Here is a 25,637-nt window from a genome sequence, read left to right as displayed (position 1 = left end):
CAATAACTATCACTATTTAACAATATACTGTATCAATATATACTGTATCAATATATAACAATATACTGTATCAATAACTATCACTATATCCCAATATACTGTATCAATAACTATCACTATATTAAAATATACTGTATCAATATATAACTATCACTATAACCCAATATACTGTATCAATAACTATCACTATATCCCAATATACTGTATCAATATATAACTATCACTATATCCCAATATACTGTATCAATATATAACTATCACTATATCCCACTATACTGTATCAATATATAACTATCACTATATCCCAATATACTGTATCAATATATAACTATCACTATATCCCAATATACTGTATCAATATATAACTATCACTATATCCCAATATACTGTATCAATAACTATCAATATATAACAATATACTGTATCAATATATAACTATCACTATATCCCAATATACTGTATCAATAACTATCACTATATAACAATATACTGTATCAATATATAACTATCACTATATCCCAATATACTGTATCAATATATAACTATCACTATATCCCAATATACTGTATCAATATATAACTATCACTATATCCCAATATACTGTATCAATAACTATCAATATATAACAATATACTGTATCAATATATAACTATCACTATATCCCAATATACTGTATCAATATACTATCACTATATCCCAATATACTGTATCAATAACTATCACTATATCCCAATATACTGTATCAATATATACTGTATCAATATATAACAATATACTGTATCAATAACTATCAATATATCCCAATATACTGTACTCAATAACTATCACTATATCCCAATATACTGTATCAATAACTATCACTATATCCCAATATACTGTATCAATAACTATCACTATATAACAATATACTGTATCAATATATAACTATCACTATATCCCAATATACTGTATCAATATATAACTATCACTATATCCCAATATACTGTATCAATAACTATCACTATATAACAATATACTGTATCAATATATAACTATCACTATATCCCAATATACTGTATCAATATATAACTATCACTATATCCCAATATACTGTATCAATAACTATCACTATATAACAATATACTGTATCAATATATAACTATCACTATATCCCAATATACTGTATCAATATATAACTATCACTATATCCCAATATACTGTATCAATATATATCACTATATATCCCAATATACTGTATCAATATATATCACTATATATCCCAATATACTGTATCAATATATATCACTATATCCCAATATACTGTATCAATATATAACTATCACTATATCCCAATATACTGTATCAATATATAACTATCACTATATCCCAATATACTGTATCAATAACTATCACTATATCCCAATATACTGTATCAATAAGTATCACTATATCCCAATATACTGTATCAATATATAACTATCACTATATCCCAATATACTGTATCAATATATATCACTATATAACAATATACTGTATCAATAACTATCACTATATCCCAATATACTGTATCAATATATAACTATCACTATATAACAATATACTGTATCAATATATAACTATCATTATATCCCAATATACTGTATCAATAACTATCACTATATCCCAATATACTGTATCAATAACTATCACTATATCCCAATATACTGTATCAATATATAACTATCACTATATCCCAATATACTGTATCAATATATAACTATCACTATATCCCAATATACTGTATCAATAACTATCACTATATAACAATATACTGTATCAATAACTATCACTATATCCCAATATACTGTATCAATAACTATCACTATATAACAATATACTGTATCAATATATAACTATCACTATATCCCAATATACTGTATCAATATATAACTATCACTATATCCCAATATACTGTATCAATAACTATCACTATATCCCAATATACTGTATCAATAACTATCACTATATAGTGTATACCACAATATATAACTATCACTATTTATCACAATACATAACATATATCACAATATATAACTAGAGATATAGAACACCCTATAAGCTGTATGGTTAGGGTTAGGGTTAGTATATATATAATATATAACTAGAGATATCGAACACCCTATAAGCTGTATGGTTAGGGTTAGGGTTAGTATATATATAATATATAACTAGAGATATAGAACACCCTATAAGCTGTATGGTTAGGGTTAGGGTTAGGGTTAGTATATATATAATATATAACTAGAGATATAGAACACCCTATAAGCTGTATGGTTAGGGTTAGGGTTAGGGTTAGTATATATATAATATATAACTAGAGATATAGAACACCCTATAAGCTGTATGGTTAGGGTTAGGGTTAGTATATATATAATATATAACTAGAGATATAGAACACCCTATAAGCTGTATGGTTAGGGTTAGGGTTAGTATATATATAATATATAACTAGAGATATAGAACACCCTATAAGCTGTATGGTTAGGGTTAGGGTTAGTATATATATATAATATATAACTAGAGATATAGAACACCCTATAAGCTGTATGGTTAGGGTTAGGGTTAGGGTTAGTATATATATATAATATATAACTAGAGATATAGAACACCCTATAAGCTGTATGGTTAGGGTTAGGGTTAGTATATATATATAATATATAACTAGAGATATAGAACACCCTATAAGCTGTATGGTTAGGGTTAGGGTTAGTATATATATAATATATAACTAGAGATATCGAACACCCTATAAGCTGTATGGTTAGGGTTAGGGTTAGTATATATATAATATATAACTAGAGATATAGAACACCCTATAAGCTGTATGGTTAGGGTTAGGGTTAGTATATATATAATATATAACTAGAGATATAGAACACCCTATAAGCTGTATGGTTAGGGTTAGGGTTAGTATATATATATAATATATAACTAGAGATATAGAACACCCTATAAGCTGTATGGTTAGGGTTAGGGTTAGGGTTAGTATATATATATAATATATAACTAGAGATATAGAACACCCTATAAGCTGTATGGTTAGGGTTAGGGTTAGGGTTAGTATATATATATAATATATAACTAGAGATATAGAACACCCTATAAGCTGTATGGTTAGGGTTAGGGTTAGTATATATATATAATATATAACTAGAGATATAGAACACCCTATAAGCTGTATGGTTAGGGTTAGGGTTAGTATATATATAATATATAACTAGAGATATCGAACACCCTATAAGCTGTATGGTTAGGGTTAGGGTTAGTATATATATAATATATAACTAGAGATATAGAACACCCTATAAGCTGTATGGTTAGGGTTAGGGTTAGTATATATATAATATATAACTAGAGATATAGAACACCCTATAAGCTGTATGGTTAGGGTTAGGGTTAGTATATATATAATATATAACTAGAGATATAGAACACCCTATAAGCTGTATGGTTAGGGTTAGGGTTAGTATATATATAATATATAACTAGAGATATAGAACACCCTATAAGCTGTATGGTTAGGGTTAGGGTTAGTATATATATAATATATAACTAGAGATATAGAACACCCTATAAGCTGTATGGTTAGGGTTAGGGTTAGGGTTAGTATATATATAATATATAACTAGAGATATAGAACACCCTATAAACTGTATGGTTTTAATCTGGGTGGAACTCGACGAAGCTCCGCTTGACAGGAACCTCACAGATACGTAGCATCTCATATTTCAACCAGCCATAAAAGTGATGACTGTTTTCTGACCAGTATGGCCGTCCCACCAGTTCCTGTGGGTTTTGTAGAAGACGTCATTGGGGGGAGGTGGCCTCAGCTAATGCTGAGGCATGTCTGGACTTGCCGCGTGGACCAATCAGAACGAAGACCTGGGTTTTGAAATTGCGAGGGGGTATCAGTTGCATCACAGAGGAACAGGCGGTAAAACCGCGGCGGTACCTGGCGTAACTGATGATGCAGCTACAGGATGGCGGCAGCTACAGTCTTCATATCCCTTGAGGTAGTTTGAGAACGTCGATTGCTCGATCGAGATCGGATCTCTTCCCCTGCTTGTGAGCCTCACCAATACGGAGGTAAATATCGCCATCCTTGGAACAGTAATCGTCTGTTGATCAGTACCTTTAGCTTGTTCGAAGTGAGCGCCGCCGTCAATTAGCTTCTTCATGCTAGCTGAGTGTTGCTTCTTGATAAGGTTGATCGTTCCAAAACCACTGGAGGGGGTGAGCATGGTACCTCCCGGGCAGGAGAGCAAGTTTGCGTCGGGGATGTTCCAGCCTGAACCGAATTCTACAAGGTGTCCTTTGGGTGGTAGACCATTCTTGATACACACGGGAAACTGTTGAGCGTGAAAAACCAAGAAGCATTGTAGTTCTGACACAAACCGGTGCACCTGACAAGTACTACCAAACCCCGTTCAAAGGCACTTAAATATTTTGTCTTGCCCATTCACCCTCTGAACGGCACTCAAACACCATCCATGTCTCAATTGTCTCAAAATCCTTCTTTAACCTCTCTTGGGTAGGGGGCAGTATTTTCACAGCCGGATGAAAAACGTACCCAAATTAAAACGGCCTACTACTCGGGCCCAGGAACTAAAATATGCATATTATTAGTAGATTTGGATAGAAAACACTCTGAAGTTTCTAAAACTGTTTGAATTTTTGTCTGTGAGTATAACAGAACTCATATGGCAGGCAAAACCCTGAGAAAAATCTAACCAGGAAGTGAGAATTCTGGTGCTTGTAGTCCTTTCAAATCATTGCCTATCAAACACACAGTGACTTAGGGTTCATTTTGCACTTCCTAAGGCTTCCACTAGATGTCAACAGTCTTTAGAAAGTTGTTTGAGACTTCTATGATGAACAGAGAGCGAACAAGAAGGTGGGGAAGTTGGTGACCCAGGGAAGGACATCAGTTCATTGGCCGCGCGTTCACGTGGGAGGTAGCTGTGTTCCAAAACATTTTTCAAGACAATGGAATCGTCCGGTTGGAATATTATTGAAGTTCTAAGATAAAAAGGCCCTAAAGATTGATGCTTTATAACGTTTGACATGTTTGAACGAACGTAAATATAACTTTTTTTACTTTTCGTCGTGACATTTTCCGCGCGCTTCCTACACTTGGAGTAGCTAACTGAACACGCTAACAACAAGGAGCTATTTGGACATAAATTATGGACTTTATCGAACAAAGCAACATTCATTGTGGACCTGGGATTCCTGGAAGTGCCTTCTGATGAAGATCAAAGGTAAGTGAATATTTCTAATGCTATTTATGATTTTAGATGACTCCAAAATGGCGGGTATCTGTATTGCCTGATGTTGTTTTCTGAGCGCAGTACTCAGATTATTGCAAAGTGTGCTTCCCGGTGAAGCTTTTTTGAAATCTGTCACAGCGGTTGCATTAAGGAGATGTTCATCTATAATTCTTTGATTAACAGTTTAATATTTTATCAATGTTTATGGTGAGTATTTTTGTAAATTGTTGTGCTGATTCACCGGCAGTATTGGAGGCAAAATATTTTCTGAACGTCACGCGCCAATGTAAAATGGGGTTTATGGATATAAATATGAACTTGATCGAATAAAAAATGCATGTATTGTGTAACATGATGTCCTAGGAGTGTCATCTGATGAAGATCGTCAAAGGTTAGTGCATAATTTTAGCTGGTTTTCTGTTTTTTGTGACGCCTGTCCCTGCTAGGAAAATGGCTGTGTGCTTTTTCTTGTGTTGGAACTGTCCTAACATAATCTAACTTTATGCTTTTGCCATAAAGCCTTTTTGTAATCGGACAACGTGATTACATTAAGGAGAAGTGTATCTTTAAAATGGTGTAAAATAGTCGTATGTTTGAGAACTTTGAATTATGACATTTTGTGGTTTTGAATTTGGCGCTCTGATTTTTCACTGGCTGTTGAATAGTGTGAACCTTCCCCGAGAGAGGTTAACCTGTCTCCTCCCCTTCATCTAGACGTGGATATCACAACACATGATATCAGAATGAGGTTATTACCCAATAGAGACCTACCATTGCTTGCTCGATCTTGTTGTCTATTGCGATCATGCTGCTGCTCGACCCACTGCAAAGACAATAAAATAAACCATTTAGAATATGTATTTATCTGTGTGTCGGTTCAGTGCCATGTGGAGGCACATGGTTCACATTAATGTCTATTCCTAAATCCAACACCTCAAACAGTCCAACACCTCAAACAATCCAACATATTCCACTGCAGCAAACACACACACACACCAAACTAAAATGGCACCCTATTCCCTACACAGTACATAGTCCTGGTTGCCTCTCTACCCCAGCCATCTACCCCTAACCCCACAGAGCCAGATGAACCCCAACTCTACCCCAGCCATCTACCCCTAACCCCACAGAGCCAGATGAACCCCAACTCTACCCCAGCCATCTACCCCTAACCCCACAGAGCCAGATGAGCCCCAACTCTACCCCAGCCATCTACCCCTAACCCCACAGAGCCACAGACCCAACTCTACCCCAGCCATCTACCCCTAACCCCACAGAGCCACAGACCCAACTCTACCCCAGCCATCTACCCCTAACCCCACAGAGCCACAGACCCAACTCTACCCCAGCCATCTACCCCTAACCCCACAGAGCCACAGACCCAACTCTACCCCAGCCATCTACCCCTAACCCCACAGAGCCACAGACCCAACTCTACCCCAGCCATCTACCCCTAACCCCACAGAGCCACAGACCCAACTCTACCCCAGCCATCTACCCCTAACCCCACAGAGCCACAGACCCAACTCTACCCCAGCCATCTACCCCTAACCCCACAGAGCCACAGACCCAACTCTACCCCAGCCATCTACCCCTAACCCCACAGAGCCACAGACCCAACTCTACCCCAGCCATCTACCCCTAACCCCACAGAGCCACAGACCCAACTCTACCCCAGCCATCTACCCCTAACCCCACAGAGCCACAGACCCAACTCTACCCCAGCCATCTACCCCTAACCCCACAGAGCCACAGACCCAACTCTACCCCAGCCATCTACCCCTAACCGCCACAGAGCCACAGACCCAACTCTACCCCAGCCATCTACCCCTAACCCCACAGAGCCAGCCCACTCCCCCGCCACACCCCAACCCCCGGCCGCCCCTCTACCCCAGCCATCTACCCCTAACCCCACAGAGCCACAGACCCCAACTCTACCCCAGCCATCTACCCCTAACCCCACAGAGCCATAGACCCAACTCTACCCCAGCCATCTACCCCTAACCCCACAGAGCCACAGACCCAACTCTACCCCAGCCATCTACCCCTAACCCCACAGAGCCAGATGAACCCCAACTCTACCCCAGCCATCTACCCCTAACCCCACAGAGCCACAGACCCAACTCTACCCCAGCCATCTACCCCTAACCCCACAGAGCCACAGACCCAACTCTACCCCAGCCATCTACCCCTAACCCCACAGAGCCACAGACCCAACTCTACCCCAGCCATCTACCCCTAACCCCACAGAGCCATAGACCCAACTCTACCCCAGCCATCTACCCCTAACCCCACAGAGCCACAGACCCAACTCTACCCCAGCCATCTACCCCTAACCCCACAGAGCCAGATGAACCCCAACTCTACCCCAGCCATCTACCCCTAACCCCACAGAGCCACAGACCCAACTCTACCCCAGCCATCTACCCCTAACCCCACAGAGCCACAGACCCAACTCTACCCCAGCCATCTACCCCTAACCCCACAGAGCCATAGACCCAACTCTACCCCAGCCATCTACCCCTAACCCCACAGAGCCATAGACCCAACTCTACCCCAGCCATCTACCCCTAACCCCACAGAGCCACAGACCCAACTCTACCCCAGCCATCTACCCCTAACCCCACAGAGCCACAGACCCAACTCTACCCCAGCCATCTACCCCTAACCCCACAGAGCCAGATGAACCCCAACTCTACCCCAGCCATCTACCCCTAACCCCACAGAGCCAGATGAACCCCAACTCTACCCCAGCCATCTACCCCTAACCCCACAGAGCCACAGACCCAACTCTACCCCAGCCATCTACCCCTAACCCCTAACCCCACAGACCCAACTCTACCCCAGCCATCTACCCCTAACCCCACAGAGCCAGATGAACCCCAACTCTACCCCAGCCATCTACCCCTAACCCCACAGAGCCACAGACCCAACTCTACCCCAGCCATCTACCCCTAACCCCACAGAGCCAGATGAACCCCAACTCTACCCCAGCCATCTACCCCTAACCCCACAGAGCCACAGACCCAACTCTACCCCAGCCATCTACCCCTAACCCCACAGACCCAACTCTACCCCAGCCATCTACCCCTAACCCCACTGAGCCACAGACCCAACTCTACCCCAGCCAGCTACCCCTAACCCCACAGAGCCATAGACCCAACTCTACCCCAGCCATCTACCCCTAACCCCACAGAGCCAACTCTACCCCAGCCATCTACCCCTAACCCCACAGAGCCACAGACCCAACTCTACCCCAGCCATCTACCCCTAACCCCACAGAGCCAGATGAACCCCAACTCTACCCCAGCCATCTACCCCTAACCCCACAGAGCCACAGACCCAACTCTACCCCAGCCATCTACCCCTAACCCCACAGAGCCATAGACCCAACTCTACCCCAGCCATCTACCCCTAACCCCACAGAGCCACAGACCCAACTCTACCCCAGCCATCTACCCCTAACCCCACAGAGCCACAGACCCAACTCTACCCCAGCCATCTACCCTAACCCCACAGAGCCAGATGAACCCCAACTCTACCCCAGCCATCTACCCCTAACCCCTAACCCCACAGACCCAACTCTACCCCAGCCATCTACCCCTAACCCCACAGAGCCACAGACCCAACTCTACCCCAGCCAGCTACCCCTAACCCCACAGAGCCAGATGAACCCCAACTCTACCCCAGCCATCTACCCCTAACCCCACAGAGCCAGATGAACCCCAACTCTACCCCAGCCATCTACCCCTAACCCCACAGAGCCATAGACCCAACTCTACCCCAGCCATCTACCCCTAACCCCACAGAGCCACAGACCCAACTCTACCCCAGCCATCTACCCCTAACCCCACAGAGCCACAGACCCAACTCTACCCCAGCCATCTACCCCTAACCCCACAGAGCCACAGACCCAACTCTACCCCAGCCATCTACCCCTAACCCCACAGAGCCATAGACCCAACTCTACCCCAGCCATCTACCCCTAACCCCACAGAGCCAGATGAACCCCAACTCTACCCCAGCCATCTACCCCTAACCCCACAGACCCAACTCTACCCCAGCCATCTACCCCTAACCCCACAGAGCCACAGACCCAACTCTACCCCAGCCATCTACCCCTAACCCCACAGACCCAACTCTACCCCAGCCATCTACCCCTAACCCCACAGAGCCACAGACCCAACTCTACCCCAGCCATCTACCCCTAACCCCACAGACCCAACTCTACCCCAGCCATCTACCCCTAACCCCACAGAGCCACAGACCCAACTCTACCCCAGCCATCTACCCCTAACCCCACAGAGCCACAGACCCAACTCTACCCCAGCCATCTACCCCTAACCCCACAGAGCCATAGACCCAACTCTACCCCAGCCATCTACCCCTAACCCCACAGAGCCAGATGAACCCCAACTCTACCCCAGCCATCTACCCCTAACCCCACAGAGCCAGATGAACCCCAACTCTACCCCAGCCATCTACCCCTAACCCCACAGAGCCACAGACCCAACTCTACCCCAGCCATCTACCCCTAACCCCACAGAGCCATAGACCCAACTCTACCCCAGCCATCTACCCCTAACCCCACAGAGCCACAGACCCAACTCTACCCCAGCCATCTACCCCTAACCCCACAGAGCCACAGACCCAACTCTACCCCAGCCATCTACCCCTAACCCCTAACCCCACAGACCCAACTCTACCCCAGCCATCTACCCCTAACCCCACAGAGCCAGATGAACCCCAACTCTACCCCAGCCATCTACCCCTAACCCCACAGAGCCACAGACCCAACTCTACCCCAGCCATCTACCCCTAACCCCACAGAGCCACAGACCCAACTCTACCCCAGCCATCTACCCCTAACCCCACAGAGCCACAGACCCAACTCTACCCCAGCCATCTACCCCTAACCCCACAGAGCCACAGACCCAACTCTACCCCAGCCATCTACCCCTAACCCCACAGAGCCACAGACCCAACTCTACCCCAGCCATCTACCCCTAACCCCACAGAGCCAGATGAACCCCAACTCTACCCCAGCCATCTACCCCTAACCCCACAGAGCCAGATGAACCCCAACTCTACCCCAGCCATCTACCCCTAACCCCACAGAGCCATAGACCCAACTCTACCCCAGCCATCTACCCCTAACCCCACAGAGCCAGATTAACCCCAACTCTACCCCAGCCATCTACCCTAACCCCACAGAGCCACAGACCCAACTCTACCCCAGCCATCTACCCCTAACCCCACAGAGCCACAGACCCAACTCTACCCCAGCCATCTACCCCTAACCCCACAGAGCCACAGACCCAACTCTACCCCAGCCATCTACCCCTAACCCCACAGAGCCACAGACCCAACTCTACCCCAGCCATCTACCCCTAACCCCACAGAGCCACAGACCCAACTCTACCCCAGCCATCTACCCCTAACCCCACAGAGCCAGATGAACCCCAACTCTACCCCAGCCATCTACCCCTAACCCCACAGAGCCAGATGAACCCCAACTCTACCCCAGCCATCTACCCTAACCCCACAGAGCCAGATGAACCCCAACTCTACCCCAGCCATCTACCCTAACCCCACAGAGCCACAGACCCAACTCTACCCCAGCCATCTACCCCTAACCCCACAGAGCCAGATGAACCCCAACTCTACCCCAGCCATCTACCCCTAACCCCACAGAGCCACAGACCCAACTCTACCCCAGCCATCTACCCCTAACCCCTAACCCCACAGACCCAACTCTACCCCAGCCATCTACCCCTAACCCCACAGAGCCAGATGAACCCCAACTCTACCCCAGCCATCTACCCCTAACCCCACAGAGCCAACTCTACCCCAGCCATCTACCCCTAACCCCACAGACCCAACTCTACCCCAGCCATCTACCCCTAACCCCACAGAGCCACAGACCCAACTCTACCCCAGCCATCTACCCCTAACCCCACAGAGCCACAGACCCAACTCTACCCCAGCCATCTACCCCTAACCCCACAGAGCCAACTCTACCCCAGCCATCTACCCCTAACCCCACAGAGCCACAGACCCAACTCTACCCCAGCCATCTACCCCTAACCCCACAGAGCCACAGACCCAACTCTACCCCAGCCATCTACCCCTAACCCCACAGAGCCACAGACCCAACTCTACCCCAGCCATCTACCCCTAACCCCACAGAGCCAGATGAACCCCAACTCTACCCCAGCCATCTACCCCTAACCCCACAGAGCCACAGACCCAACTCTACCCCAGCCATCTACCCCTAACCCCACAGAGCCACAGACCCAACTCTACCCCAGCCATCTACCCCTAACCCCACAGAGCCACAGACCCAACTCTACCCCAGCCATCTACCCCTAACCCCACAGAGCCACAGACCCAACTCTACCCCAGCCATCTACCCCTAACCCCTAACCCCACAGACCCAACTCTACCCCAGCCATCTACCCCTAACCCCACAGAGCCAGATGAACCCCAACTCTACCCCAGCCATCTACCCCTAACCCCACAGAGCCACAGACCCAACTCTACCCCAGCCATCTACCCCTAACCCCACAGAGCCAGATGAACCCCAACTCTACCCCAGCCATCTACCCCTAACCCCACAGAGCCACAGACCCAACTCTACCCCAGCCATCTACCCCTAACCCCACAGAGCCACAGACCCAACTCTACCCCAGCCATCTACCCTAACCCCACAGAGCCACAGACCCAACTCTACCCCAGCCATCTACCCCTAACCCCACAGAGCCAGATGAACCCCAACTCTACCCCAGCCATCTACCCCTAACCCCACAGAGCCAGATGAACCCCAACTCTACCCCAGCCATCTACCCCTAACCCCACAGAGCCATAGACCCAACTCTACCCCAGCCATCTACCCCTAACCCCACAGAGCCACAGACCCAACTCTACCCCAGCCATCTACCCCTAACCCCACAGAGCCACAGACCCAACTCTACCCCAGCCATCTACCCCTAACCCCTAACCCCACAGACCCAACTCTACCCCAGCCATCTACCCCTAACCCCACAGAGCCATAGACCCAACTCTACCCCAGCCATCTACCCCTAACCCCACAGAGCCACAGACCCAACTCTACCCCAGCCATCTACCCCTAACCCCACAGAGCCAGATGAACCCCAACTCTACCCCAGCCATCTACCCCTAACCCCACAGAGCCACAGACCCAACTCTACCCCAGCCATCTACCCCTAACCCCACAGAGCCACAGACCCAACTCTACCCCAGCCATCTACCCCTAACCCCACAGAGCCACAGACCCAACTCTACCCCAGCCATCTACCCCTAACCCCACAGAGCCATAGACCCAACTCTACCCCAGCCATCTACCCCTAACCCCACAGAGCCATAGACCCAACTCTACCCCAGCCATCTACCCTAACCCCACAGAGCCATAGACCCAACTCTACCCCAGCCATCTACCCCTAACCCCACAGAGCCATAGACCCAACTCTACCCCAGCCATCTACCCCTAACCCCACAGAGCCACAGACCCAACTCTACCCCAGCCATCTACCCCTAACCCCACAGAGCCAGATGAACCCCAACTCTACCCCAGCCATCTACCCCTAACCCCACAGAGCCACAGACCCAACTCTACCCCAGCCATCTACCCCTAACCCCACAGAGCCACAGACCCAACTCTACCCCAGCCATCTACCCCTAACCCCACAGAGCCACAGACCCAACTCTACCCCAGCCATCTACCCCTAACCCCACAGAGCCACAGACCCAACTCTACCCCAGCCATCTACCCCTAACCCCACAGAGCCAGATGAACCCCAACTCTACCCCAGCCATCTACCCCTAACCCCCACAGACCCAACTCTACCCCAGCCATCTACCCCTAACCCCACAGAGCCACAGACCCAACTCTACCCCAGCCATCTACCCCTAACCCCACAGAGCCACAGACCCAACTCTACCCCAGCCATCTACCCCTAACCCCACAGAGCCACAGACCCAACTCTACCCCAGCCATCTACCCCTAACCCCACAGAGCCACAGACCCAACTCTACCCCAGCCATCTACCCCTAACCCCACAGAGCCAGATGAACCCCAACTCTACCCCAGCCATCTACCCCTAACCCCACAGAGCCACAGACCCAACTCTACCCCAGCCATCTACCCCTAACCCCACAGAGCCAGATGAACCCCAACTCTACCCCAGCCATCTACCCCTAACCCCACAGAGCCACAGACCCAACTCTACCCCAGCCATCTACCCCTAACCCCACAGAGCCACAGACCCAACTCTACCCCAGCCATCTACCCCTAACCCCACAGAGCCACAGACCCAACTCTACCCCAGCCATCTACCCCTAACCCCTAACCCCACAGACCCAACTCTACCCCAGCCATCTACCCCTAACCCCACAGACCCAACTCTACCCCAGCCCCAGCCAGCTAGTCGAACACAGATGAGAGCAGCTTTGTCTGTGGATTTAGATTATCACGAGGGACCATTCTGCCTCTCCCACACACCACATTGTCCTGCACTCTCATTGGCTCACACAGGCACAACCCCACTTCCAAACCCCACCCGCTCAGTGCCTCAGCCAATGACAACGCGTGTGGCATTCTCAGCTGCCCACTCGCTCGGAGTATGCTGATTATCTCTCTCTCTAGAATAAAGAAACACAGCCAACAGAAACATGACTGAGGTCAAATACACTAAAACACACACACACACACACCACACACACACACCACACACACACACACCACACACACACACACACCACACACACACATACACACACACCACACACACACACACCACACACACACACCACACACACCACACACACACACACACACATACACACACACCACACACACACACACCACACACACACACCACACACACCACACACACACACACCACACACACACACACCACACACACACACACACCACACACACACATACACACACACCACACACACACACACCACACACACACACCACACACACCACACACACACACACACCACACACACACACACACACCACACACACACACCACACACACACACACACCACACACACACACCACACACACACACACACACACACACCACCATACCTGTCATCCCCCGGCAGATGGAAGGCCCCCCCAGAGCCGAACATGGACCAGGCCGAAGGAGTCTGGATGGGAGTCAGACTGGGTAGGAACATACCATCTCTACCCTGTAGGGGGGAGCTGGGCTGGGAATGAGAAACTCTCAACAGAGACTAGAGAGAGAGAAGAAACAGCCTTCAAAACACCTCTGCTTGGGAATGTAGTGTGGTGTGTGGTGTGTGGTGTGTGTGTGTGTGTGTGTGGTGTGTGGTGTGTGTGTGTGTGTGTGTGTGTGTGTGTGTGGTGTGTGTGTGTGTGTGTGTGTGTGTATGTGTGTGTGTTGTCTGTGTGTGTGTGTGTTCTCACCCTCCCGGTAGCGTCCACGTCCAGGCGTAGAGGGGGGGGGATGTTCCGTGGGCGGGGGCTGGGTGGAGGGGGCGTGGAGTCGACCAATCGTAAGTGGAGTCTGTCCAGGTGTGTGGGGGAGGAGGGGCCGCTGTGGAGGAGGAGGGGCTTCAGCCCCCTAAACCCCTCCCCATCTGACCCTATTGGCTGGGCCAGCAAGTGGGAGGTACCCTGAGAGTGCACAAGGTGTCCCGTCCTGAGAGCGCGCACGTTCCCCAGCAGCCGGCCTGCAGCCCCTCCCCCTCCCCTCTCTAGACCAATCCCCTCAAGCGACTCCAGAGAGTGGGCGTGTCTCATGCTGTCCATCACCCGTCTAAGCCCCAACCCTTCCTCTCGTTCCAGGAAGTCAGTGCAGGTCCATCGCCCCCGGTGATAGGGTTCTCCGTGGCCCTGGCCCAATCGGACGACTCGGAACCTGGATCCCTGTCCTGTGGCATCTTGGGAGTTGTATTTCCTCAGAGAGAGGGGAGTCGTCGGCTGGGAGGTGCTTCCCTGCTGGTGGGCGGGGCCAGGCTGGGAGGAAGCAGTGGATTGGCTGGAGGAGGGAGGGGAGCGATTTGATTGGCTAGAGGCCTGGGCAGGGGGCGGGGCTTCCCCAGAACTCTGAGTGTAGTCTGATGTCACACTGGTAATCTGGAAGCCACTCCTCTTCTTCCCCCCACTCATCTAAACACACAGAGACACAGTGATGTGGTGTTAGAGGTAGCAGCACAGACAGACGCAAACAGGACAGACCGCTGTGTGTGTGTGTGTGTGTGTGTGTGTGTGTGTGTGTGTGTGTGTGTGTGTGTGTGTGTATTCAGGTTGTGCAGCCTAGCACTGACAGATATAAACCAGTTTACCGCCAACATTACTAAATAATTATGCCAGGTGGTATTTCTGCTCAAACACATGCCAGATCTCACAACAACTGGATAGGTGTTAACATGTCAGCTAACCACATCATATGATATAACAATCTGATACCTGGATAGGAGTTTAACAACAATAACCAAATGATTTATGACCGTTAGTGAAAAATAAAGAAAAGAAGAAGCCTTCATGAGTTTCTCTGAAATCCAGATTTTCTCAAAGTCAAACTTGGCTCTTTCACTGTCAGCTCCAGACTCCTCTTCCGTCTTGTTCTGAGTGAGGGAAGGACAGATCTGTTCTCATCTTTTGCTGCGTTACTTGGAAAACGCAGCGCGACTCTCACCCCCTAGAATGAGCTGTAATACCCTTGGCCACCTCGCTGTAGTAGCTAGGGATCAGCCGGAGCAGATACCTGCTGAGAGGAGGACCCTAATCCTTCGCCGAGTATTGGTGGAACCTCAGGAACAACCTGCAGGATCTCCAACAGGTTAGCAGTGAAGGTGGAGGCCTGCGGTCGGTCCACTCTCTCGGGCCTGGGATTTTGATGGTTTGGTATCTTGATTGATTCTCGAGCGATATCACCTTGTTCTTCAGGTATTTTTTATAATTGGGGTGGCAGGTAGCCTAGTGGTTAGAGCCTAGTGGTTAGAGCGTTGGACTAGTAACCAGCAGGTAGCCTAGTGGTTAGAGGAGGAGGCAGGTAGCCTAGTGGTTAGAGTGTTAGACTAGTAACCAGCAGGTAGTCTAGTGGTTAGAGTGTTGGACTGGTAACCAGCAGGTAGTCTAGTGGTTAGAGTCTAGTGGTTAGAGCCTAGTGGTTAGAGTGTTGGACTAGTAACCAGCAGGTAGTCTAGTGGTTAGAGCGTTAGACTGGTAACCAGCAGGTAGTCTAGTGGTTAGAGCCTAGTGGTTAGAGTGTTGGACTAGTAACCAGCAGGTAGTCTAGTGGTTAGAGTCTAGTGGTTAGACCGCTGGGCCAGTAACCAGCAGGTAGCCTAGTGGTTAGAGCGTTAGACTAGTAACCAGCAGGTAGTCTAGTGGTTAGAGCCTAGTGGTTAGAGTGTTGGACTAGTAACCAGCAGGTAGCCTAGTGGTTAGAGTGTTGGACTGGTAACCAGCAGGTAGCCTAGTGGTTAGAGCGTTGGGCCAGTAACCAGCAGGTAGCCTAGTGGTTAGAGTGTTGGACTGGTAACCAGCAGGTAGCCTAGTGGTTAGAGTGTTGGACTGGTAACCAGCAGGTAGCCTAGTGGTTAGAGCCTAGTGGTTAGAGCGTTGGACTGGTAACCAGCAGGTAGCCTAGTGGTTAGAGCGTTGGACTGGTAACCAGCAGGTAGCCTAGTGGTTAGAGTGTTGGACTGGTAACCAGCAGGTAGCCTAGTGGTTAGAGCGTTGGACTAGTAACCAGCAGGTAGCCTAGTGGTTAGAGTGTTGGACTGGTAACCAGCAGGTAGTCTAGTGGTTAGAGCGTTGGACTAGTAACCAGCAGGTAGCCTAGTGGTTAGAGCCTAGTGGTTAGAGCGTTGGGCCAGTAACCAGCAGGGTAGTCTAGTGGTTAGAGCCTAGTGGTTAGAGCGTTAGACTAGTAACCAGCAGGTAGCCTAGTGGTTAGAGTGTTGGACTGGTAACCAGCAGGTAGTCTAGTGGTTAGAGCGTTGGACTAGTAACCAGCAGGTAGCCTAGTGGTTAGAGCCTAGTGGTTAGAGCGTTAGACTAGTAACCAGCAGGTAGTCTAGTGGTTAGAGCGTTAGACTAGTAACCAGCAGGTAGCCTAGTGGTTAGAGCTTTAGACTAGTAACCAGCAGGTAGTCTAGTGGTTAGAGCATTAGACTAGTAACCAGCAGGTAGTCTAGTGGTTAGAGCGTTAGACTAGTAACCAGCAGGTAGCCTAGTGGTTAGAGCTTTAGACTAGTAACCAGCAGGTAGTCTAGTGGTTAGAGCTTTAGACTAGTAACCAGCAGGTAGTCTAGTGGTTAGAGCGTTAGACTAGTAACCAGCAGGGTAGTCTAGTGGTTAGAGCGTTGGACTAGTAACCAGCAGGTAGCCTAGTGGTTAGAGTCTAGTGGTTAGAGCGTTAGACTAGTAACCAGCAGGTAGCCTAGTGGTTAGAGCGTTGGACTAGTAACCAGCAGGGTAGTCTAGTGGTTAGAGCGTTAGACTAGTAACCAGCAGGTAGTCTAGTGGTTAGAGTGTTGGACTAGTAACCAGCAGGTAGCCTAGTGGTTAGAGCCTAGTGGTTAGAGTGTTGGACTAGTAACCAGCAGGTAGCCTAGTGGTTAGAGCGTTGGGCCAGTAACCAGCAGGTAGCCTAGTGGTTAGAGCGTTGGACTAGTAACCAGCAGGTAGCCTAGTGGTTAGAGCGTTGGGCCAGTAACCAGCAGGTAGCCTAGTGGTTAGAGCGTTGGACTAGTAACCAGCAGGTAGCCTAGTGGTTAGAGTGTTGGACTGGTAACCAGCAGGTAGCCTAGTGGTTAGAGCCTAGTGGTTAGAGCCTAGTGGTTAGAGTGTTGGACTAGTAACCAGCAGGTAGTCTAGTGGTTAGAGTGTTGGACTGGTAACCAGCAGGTAGCCTAGTGGTTAGACCGCTGGGCCAGTAACCAGCAGGTAGCCTAGTGGTTAGAGCGTTGGACTAGTAACCAGCAGGTAGCCTAGTGGTTAGAGCGTTGGACTGGTAACCAGCAGGTAGCCTAGTGGTTAGAGCGTTGGACTAGTAACCAGCAGGTAGCCTAGTGGTTAGAGCGTTGGACTAGTAACCAGCAGGTAGCCTAGTGCTTAGAGCGTTGGACTAGTAACCAGCAGGTAGCCTAGTGGTTAGAGTGTTGGGCCAGTAACCAGCAGGTAGCCTAGTGGTTAGAGCGTTGGGCCAGTAACCAGCAGGTAGCCTAGTGGTTAGAGCGTTGGACTAGTAACCAGCAGGTAGCCTAGTGGTTAGAGGAGGCAGGTAGCCTAGTAGTTAGAGCGTTGGACTAGTAACCAGCAGGTAGCCTAGTGGTTAGAGCGTTGGACTAGTGACCGAAAGGTTGCAAGATCGTAATCCCCGGGCTGACAAGGTACAAATCTGTCGTTCTGCCCCTGAACAGGCAGTTAACCCACTGTTCCTAGGCCGTCATTGTAAAATAACAATTCTTTCTTAACTGACTTGCCTAGTTAAATAAAGGTAAAATAAATTTAAAAAATAAGTGGTGAGGGATTCCTGAGTCTTCTCCAGTTGGTGAGGGATTCCTGAGTCTTCTCCAGTTGGTGAGGGATTCCTGAGTCTTCTCCAGTTGGTGAGGGATTCCTGAGTCTTCTCCAGTACCCATATCAGTAGGTGAGGGATTCCTGAGTCTTCTCCAGTACCCATATCAGTAGGTGAGGGATTCCTGAGTCTTCTCCAGTACCCATATCAGTAGGTGAGGGATTCCTGAGTCTTCTCCAGTACCCATGCCAGTTGGTGTAACCTGTACTCCCTGGGCTTTCACATCAATTTCAAGTTCTGCAAAAGGTTAATTGAATGTACTTATTTAGCACTGCTGTGACTGCTTTCATGAAAGGCCCTACTGCTGGAACATTGTAGATAAATCAGCCTTGTACCTGGTGTTGACCGTGTTTGGTGCTGGTTGTCGCTCCACTTTACGCTGAGAAACAGCTACATGGGTCCGATCTTTCACTTCTCTGATATACAAATATTAGGCCAGTTCTTAATATTTGGCAAGTGGTGATATTTAAATATTAGGCCAGTAGTAATATTTAAATATTAGGCGCAGTGGTAATATTGAAATATAAGGCCAGTGGTCATTTTTAAAGCATTTTAAGCAAAAAAAGGGTGATAATACTGATTGATATTTACGCACCTCACTCCATTACTCACCCAGAACCGGAAGCTCGAGCTACAGTCTATATTATTAACTAGACCAGCTGGTAACTCTACAGTCTATATTATTAACTAGACCAGCTGGTAACTCTACAGTCTATATTATTAACTAGACCAGCTGGTAACTCTACAGTCTATATTATTAACTAGACCAGTTGGTAACTCTACAGTCTATCATAACTAGACCAGCTGGTAACTCTACAGTCTATATTATTAACTAGACCAGCTGGTAACTCTACAGTCTATATTATTAACTAGACCAGCTGGTAACTCTACAGTCTATATCATAACTAGACCAGCTGGTAACTCTACAGTCTATATTATTAACTAGACCAGCTGGTAACTCTACAGTCTATATTATTAACTAGACCAGCTGGTAACTCTACAGTCTATATTATTAACTAGACCAGCTGGTAACTCTACAGTCTATATTATTAACTAGACCAGCTGGTAACTCTACAGTCTATATTATTAACTAGACCAGCTGGTAACTCTACAGTCTATATCATAACTAGACCAGCTGGTAACTCTACAGTCTATATTATTAACTAGACCAGCTGGTAACTCTACAGTCTATATTATTAACTAGACCAGCTGGTAACTCTACAGTCTATATTATTAACTAGACCAGCTGGTAACTCTACAGTCTATATTATTAACTAGACCAGTTGGTAACTCTACAGTCTATATTATTAACTAGACCAGCTGGTAACTCTACAGTCTATATTATTAACTAGACCAGCTGGTAACTCTACAGTCTATATTATTAACTAGACCAGCTGGTAACTCTACAGTCTATATCATAACTAGACCAGCTGGTAACTCTACAGTCTATATTATTAACTAGACCAGCTGGTAACTCTACAGTCTATATTATTAACTAGACCAGCTGGTAACTCTACAGTCTATATTATTAACTAGACCAGTTGGTAACTCTACAGTCTATATTATTAACTAGACCAGCTGGTAACTCTACAGTCTATATTATTAACTAGACCAGTTGGTAACTCTACAGTCTATATCATAACTAGACCAGCTGGTAACTCTACAGTCTATATCATAACTAGACCAGCTGGTAACTCTACAGTCTATCATAACTAGAGGTCGACCGATTATGATTTTTCAACGCCGATACCGATTATTGGAGGGCCCAAGAAGCCGGTACCGATTAATCGGCCGATTATTTTCTTCTTCTTTTTTTGTGTAATAATGACAATTACAACAATACTGAATGAACACTTATTTTAACTTAATATAATACATCAATAAAATCAATGAAACATTTTTTTTTTAATTAAAAAATAAATAAAAAAATAAAAAATAAATCGGCAAATCGGTGGGCAAAAATACCGATTATTATGAAAACTTGAAATCGGCCCCTGCCACGATTAATCGGTCGCCCTCTAATCATAACTAGACCAGTTAACTCTATAGTCTGTGTATCATACCTACAGTTATTAACTAGTCTGTATCATACCTACAGTAAAACAGTTGTTAACTAGTCTGTGTATCATAGCTACAGTAAAACAGTTGTTAACTAGTCTGTGTATCATAGCTACAGTTATTAACTAGTCTGTGTATCATACCTACAGTAGAACAGTTAACTAGTCTGTGTATCATACCTACAGTAAAACAGTTGTTAACTAGTCTGTGTATCATACCTACAGTAGAACAGTTAACTAGTCTGTGTATCATACCTACAGTAGAACAGTTAACTAGTCTGTGTATCATACCTACAGTAGAACAGTTATTAACTAGTCTGTGTATCATAGCTACAGTAGAACAGTTAAACTAGTCTGTGTATCATACCTACAGTAAAACAGTTGAACTAGTCTGTGTATCATACCTACAGTAGAACAGTTAACTAGTCTGTGTATCATACCTACAGTAGAACAGTTAACTAGTCTGTGTATCATACCTACAGTAAAACAGTTGTTAACTAGTCTGTGATCATACCTACAGTAGAACAGTTAACTAGTCTGTGTATCATACCTACAGTTGACGTTAACTAGTCTGTATCATACCTACAGTAGAACAGTTAACTAGTCTGTGTATCATACCTACAGTTATTAACTAGTCTGTGTATCATACCTACAGTAGAACAGTTATTAACTAGTCTGTATCATACCTACAGTAAAACAGTTAACTAGTCTGTATCATACCTACAGTAGGACAGTTAACTAGTCTGTATCATACCTACAGTAGGACAGTTATTAACTAGTCTGTGTATCATACCTACAGTAAAACAGTTAACTAGTCTGTGTATCATACCTACAGTAAAACAGTTAACTAGTCTGTATCATACCTACAGTAGGACAGTTATTAACTAGTCTGTATCATACCTACAGTAGAACAGTTAACTAGTCTGTATCATACCTACAGTTATTAACTAGTCTGTATCATAGCTACAGTAGGACAGTTAACTAGTCTGTATCATACCTACAGTAAAACAGTTAACTAGTCTGTATCATACCTACAGTTAATAACTAGTCTGTGTATCATACCTACAGTAAAACAGTTAACTAGTCTGTATCATAGCTACAGTAGAACAGTTAACTAGTCTGTATCATACCTACAGTAGGACAGTTATTAACTAGTCTGTGTATCATACCTACAGTAGAACAGTTATTAACTAGTCTGTATCATACCTACAGTAAAACAGTTAACTAGTCTGTGTATCATAGCTACAGTAGGACAGTTATTAACTAGTCTGTGTATCATAGCTACAGTAGAACAGTTAACTAGTCTGTGTATCATACCTACAGTAAAACAGTTAACTAGTCTGTGTATCATACCTACAGTAAAACAGTTAACTAGTCTGTGTATCATACCTACAGTAGAACAGTTAACTAGTCTGTGTATCATAGCTACAGTAGGACAGTTATTAACTAGTCTGTGTATCATAGCTACAGTAGAACAGTTGTTAAGGTCTTCAGAGGCCAGCTATAAGCCTCAGTATTATACTGTTATCGGTTCAACAATCACTCAGCTACGTGCTTGAAAATAATTCCGCTCGGTGACGTCATCAGCCATAACGTACAACGAAGCCTCTGTGCAGCAGAGCCTGACGTCCATTTCAATTCAATCCCTTCTCTCGCTCCCCCTTCACAGAGCTCTTCAGATGCACAACTTTCTTAGCTATTGTTTTACCTTCTCGGTGAAGTTTGTTTCAGGCGACAGATGACGTACCTTGTTCTGGAACCTATAGCAGGGGTTCTGGAACCTATAGCAGGGGTTCTGGAACCTATAGCAGGGGTTCTGGAACCTATAGCAGGGGTTCTGGAGCACTATCGAGGGTTCCAACCGTGTCTGTCGCTTCTATGACGACATCTCATCACAGCCGAACAGACACACTGCACAACCTTCACCAGTGGGATGATGTCAACTTTATGAATCAGACGTTTATAAAAGTTGTAGAAAGAGTTGGAAAAGTACCCTTCGCCCAATCGCCGCTTGCTCTGTCGGCCGTAGCTCCCGTTTCCAGGCTCCCCCCACGGTTGTAATATCCCGTTGGACCGGAGAGATGAGCAGGGACCGTACTTGGCTCAGGGCAGAGGGCAGGGGTGAGGAGAGTCTGCTGCAGTCACGTTCCTGTTCCGCCCTGTGCTAGCAGCTCTTCCATGGAGCCCCGACCGAGACAGGCATCAGTAGAGGTAGCCGCGAAGAGGGAGAGCAGGCTGGACTTATCACACACATCAGCCCGTTGTTAGCTAGCCTGGGACTGACACTTCTCACATCACAAGTGAGTTAGCTAGCTACAGTAGCTAAACATTCTAGTTAGCTACCTAGTTAGTTAACTAGCTACTTCTGCTTTCCGCGGCGTCTGACAGTCTTTCGGTCTTCACTCTCCCTCCCCCGTCTCTCTCTCTCTCTCTCTCGCTCTCTCTCTCCCAGGAAAAAGAAGGGTAGCGTTCTGCTCTCACACTATCTAGCTACATGTTTATTTCTCTTTAGCAAACTGTTGACAACTTGCATGAACCCGGAAGTTCCGCCCCGTGTTTACGGCGCCCTGGCGACCCCTGCTGGCCAGATCAAAGTACTACTGTTCCCCGTCCAGCGGAAGGCGAAGAGGCGTGTACACGTGGGGGAACTTGGTGTAGAGACAGGAGGAGCAATGATTTTTTATTTATTTAACCTTTATTTAACTAGTCTTTATTTAACCTTTATTTAACTAGTCAAGAACAATATTATTATTTACAATTGTATTTTACCTTCATTTAACTAGGCAAGTCAGTTAAGAACAATATTATTATTTACAATTTTATTTTACCTTCATTTAACTAGCCTTGTTCAGGGGCAGAACGACAGATTTGTACCTTGTCAGCTCGGGAATTCGATCTTGCAACCTTTCAGTTACTAGTCCAACGCTCTAACCACTAGGCTACCCTGCCGCCCCAATTATAAAACATACCTGAAGAACAGGTAGCTGTGTGTTATTCATGATAATAGCCCGTAGCTGGGTGTTATTCATGATAATAGCCCGTAGCTGTGTGTTATTCATGATAATAGCCCGTAGCTGGGTGTTATTCATGGTAATAGCCCGTAGCTGGGTGTTATTCATGATAATAGCCCGTAGCTGTGTGTTATTCATGATAATAGCCCGTAGCCGGGTGTTATTCATGATAATAGCCCATAGCTGTGTGTTATTCATGATAATAGCCCGTAGCTGGGTGTTATTCATGATAATAGCCCGTAGCTGGGTGTTATTCATGATAATAGCCCGTAGCTGGGTGTTATTCATGATAATAGCCCGTAGCTGGGTGTTATTCATGATAATAGCCCGTAGCTGGGTGTTATTCATGATAATAGCCCGTAGCTGGGTGTTATTCATGATAATAGCCCGTAGCCGGGTGTTATTCATGATAATAGCCCGTAGCTGGGTGTTATTCATGATAATAGCCCGTAGCTGGGTGTTATTCATGATAATAGCCCGTAGCCGGGTGTTATTCATGGTAATAGCCCGTAGCTGTGTGTTATTCATGATAATAGCCCGTAGCTGTGTGTTATTCATGATAATAGCCCGTAGCTGTGTGTTATTCATGGTAATAGCCCGTAGCCGGGTGTTATTCATGATAATAGCCCGTAGCCGGGTGTTATTCATGATAATAGCCCGTAGCTGTGTGTTATTCATTATAATAGCCCGTAGCTGGGTGTTATTCATGATAATAGCCCGTAGCTGGGTGTTATTCATGATAATAGCCCGTAGCTGGGTGTTATTCATGATAATAGCCCGTAGCTGGGTGTTATTCATGGTAATAGCCCGTAGCTGGGTGTTATTCATTATAATAGCCCGTAGCTGGGTGTTAGTCATGATAATAGCCCGTAGCTGGGTGTTATTCATGATAATAATAGCCCGTAGCTGTGTGTTATTCATGGTAATATCAAATCAAATTTATTTTTATAGCCCTTCTTACATCAGCTGATATGTCAAAGTGCTGTACAGAAACCCAGCCTAAAACCCCAAACAGCAAGCAATGCAGGTGTAGAAGCACGGTGGCTAGGAAAAACTCCCTAGAAAGGCCAGAACCTAGGAAGAAACCTAGAGAGGAACCAGGCTATGAGGGGTGGCTAGGAAAAACTCCCTAGAAAGGCCAAAACCTAGGAAGAAACCTAGAGAGGAACCAGGCTATGAGGGGTGGCCAGTCCTCTTCTGGCTGTGCCGGGTGGAGATTATAACAGCACATGGCCAAGATGTTCAAATGTTCATAAATGACCAGCATGGTCAAATAATAATAATCATAGTAGTTGTCGAGGGTGCAACAAGTCAGTAACACAAGAGTAAGTGTCAGTTGGCTTTTTCATAGCTGATCTTTGAGAGTATCTCTACCGCTCCTGCTGTCTCTAGAGAGTTGAAAACAGCAGGTCTGGGACAGGTAGCACGTCCGGTGAACAGGTCAGGGTTCCATAGCTGCAGGCAGAACAGTTGGAACTGGAGCAGCAGCACAGCCAGGTGAACTGGGGACAGCAAGGAGTCATCATGCCAGGTAGTCCTGAGGCATGGTCCTAGGGCTCAGGTCCTCCGAGAGAGAGAAAGAAAGAGAGAATTAGAGAGAGCATATTTAAATTCACACAGGACACCGGATAAGACAAGAGAAATACTCCAGATGTAACAGACTGACCCTAGCCCCCCAACACATAAAC

At 46.4% G+C, this 25,637-nt stretch overlaps 1 protein-coding gene across 3 annotated transcripts in view; it reads right to left on the bottom strand.

Moving 5' to 3' along the window:
- The window catches only part of LOC106578239 (TSC22 domain family protein 4), a 24,731-nt gene extending 1,235 nt beyond the window's left edge, over positions 1-23,496 (bottom strand). The window contains exons 1-5 of one of the 3 annotated variants that reach the window (XM_045701708.2): positions 22,686-23,496; positions 14,756-15,460; positions 14,414-14,562; positions 6,060-6,111; positions 3,971-4,367 (exon numbers count right to left, since the gene is read on the bottom strand). In XM_045701708.2, the coding sequence (XP_045557664.1) occupies positions 3,971-4,367; positions 6,060-6,111; positions 14,414-14,562; positions 14,756-15,460 (1,303 nt within the window). In that variant the 5' untranslated portion in view covers positions 22,686-23,496. The remainder of the gene's footprint in view (positions 1-3,970; positions 4,368-6,059; positions 6,112-14,413; positions 14,563-14,755; positions 15,461-22,685) is intronic. The other 2 variants (XM_045701709.2, XM_045701710.2) reach the window with 2 other exon arrangements.
- Between the last annotated feature and the right edge of the window lie 2,141 nt (positions 23,497-25,637).

The sequence above is a fragment of the Salmo salar genome, chromosome 18, assembly GCF_965601325.2.
Source record: "Salmo salar chromosome 18, fSalSal1, whole genome shotgun sequence".
Lineage (NCBI taxonomy): Eukaryota > Metazoa > Chordata > Actinopteri > Salmoniformes > Salmonidae > Salmo > Salmo salar.
Note: the sequence above shows the minus strand (reverse complement) of the source record. Positions and strands in the feature narration are given on the sequence as shown.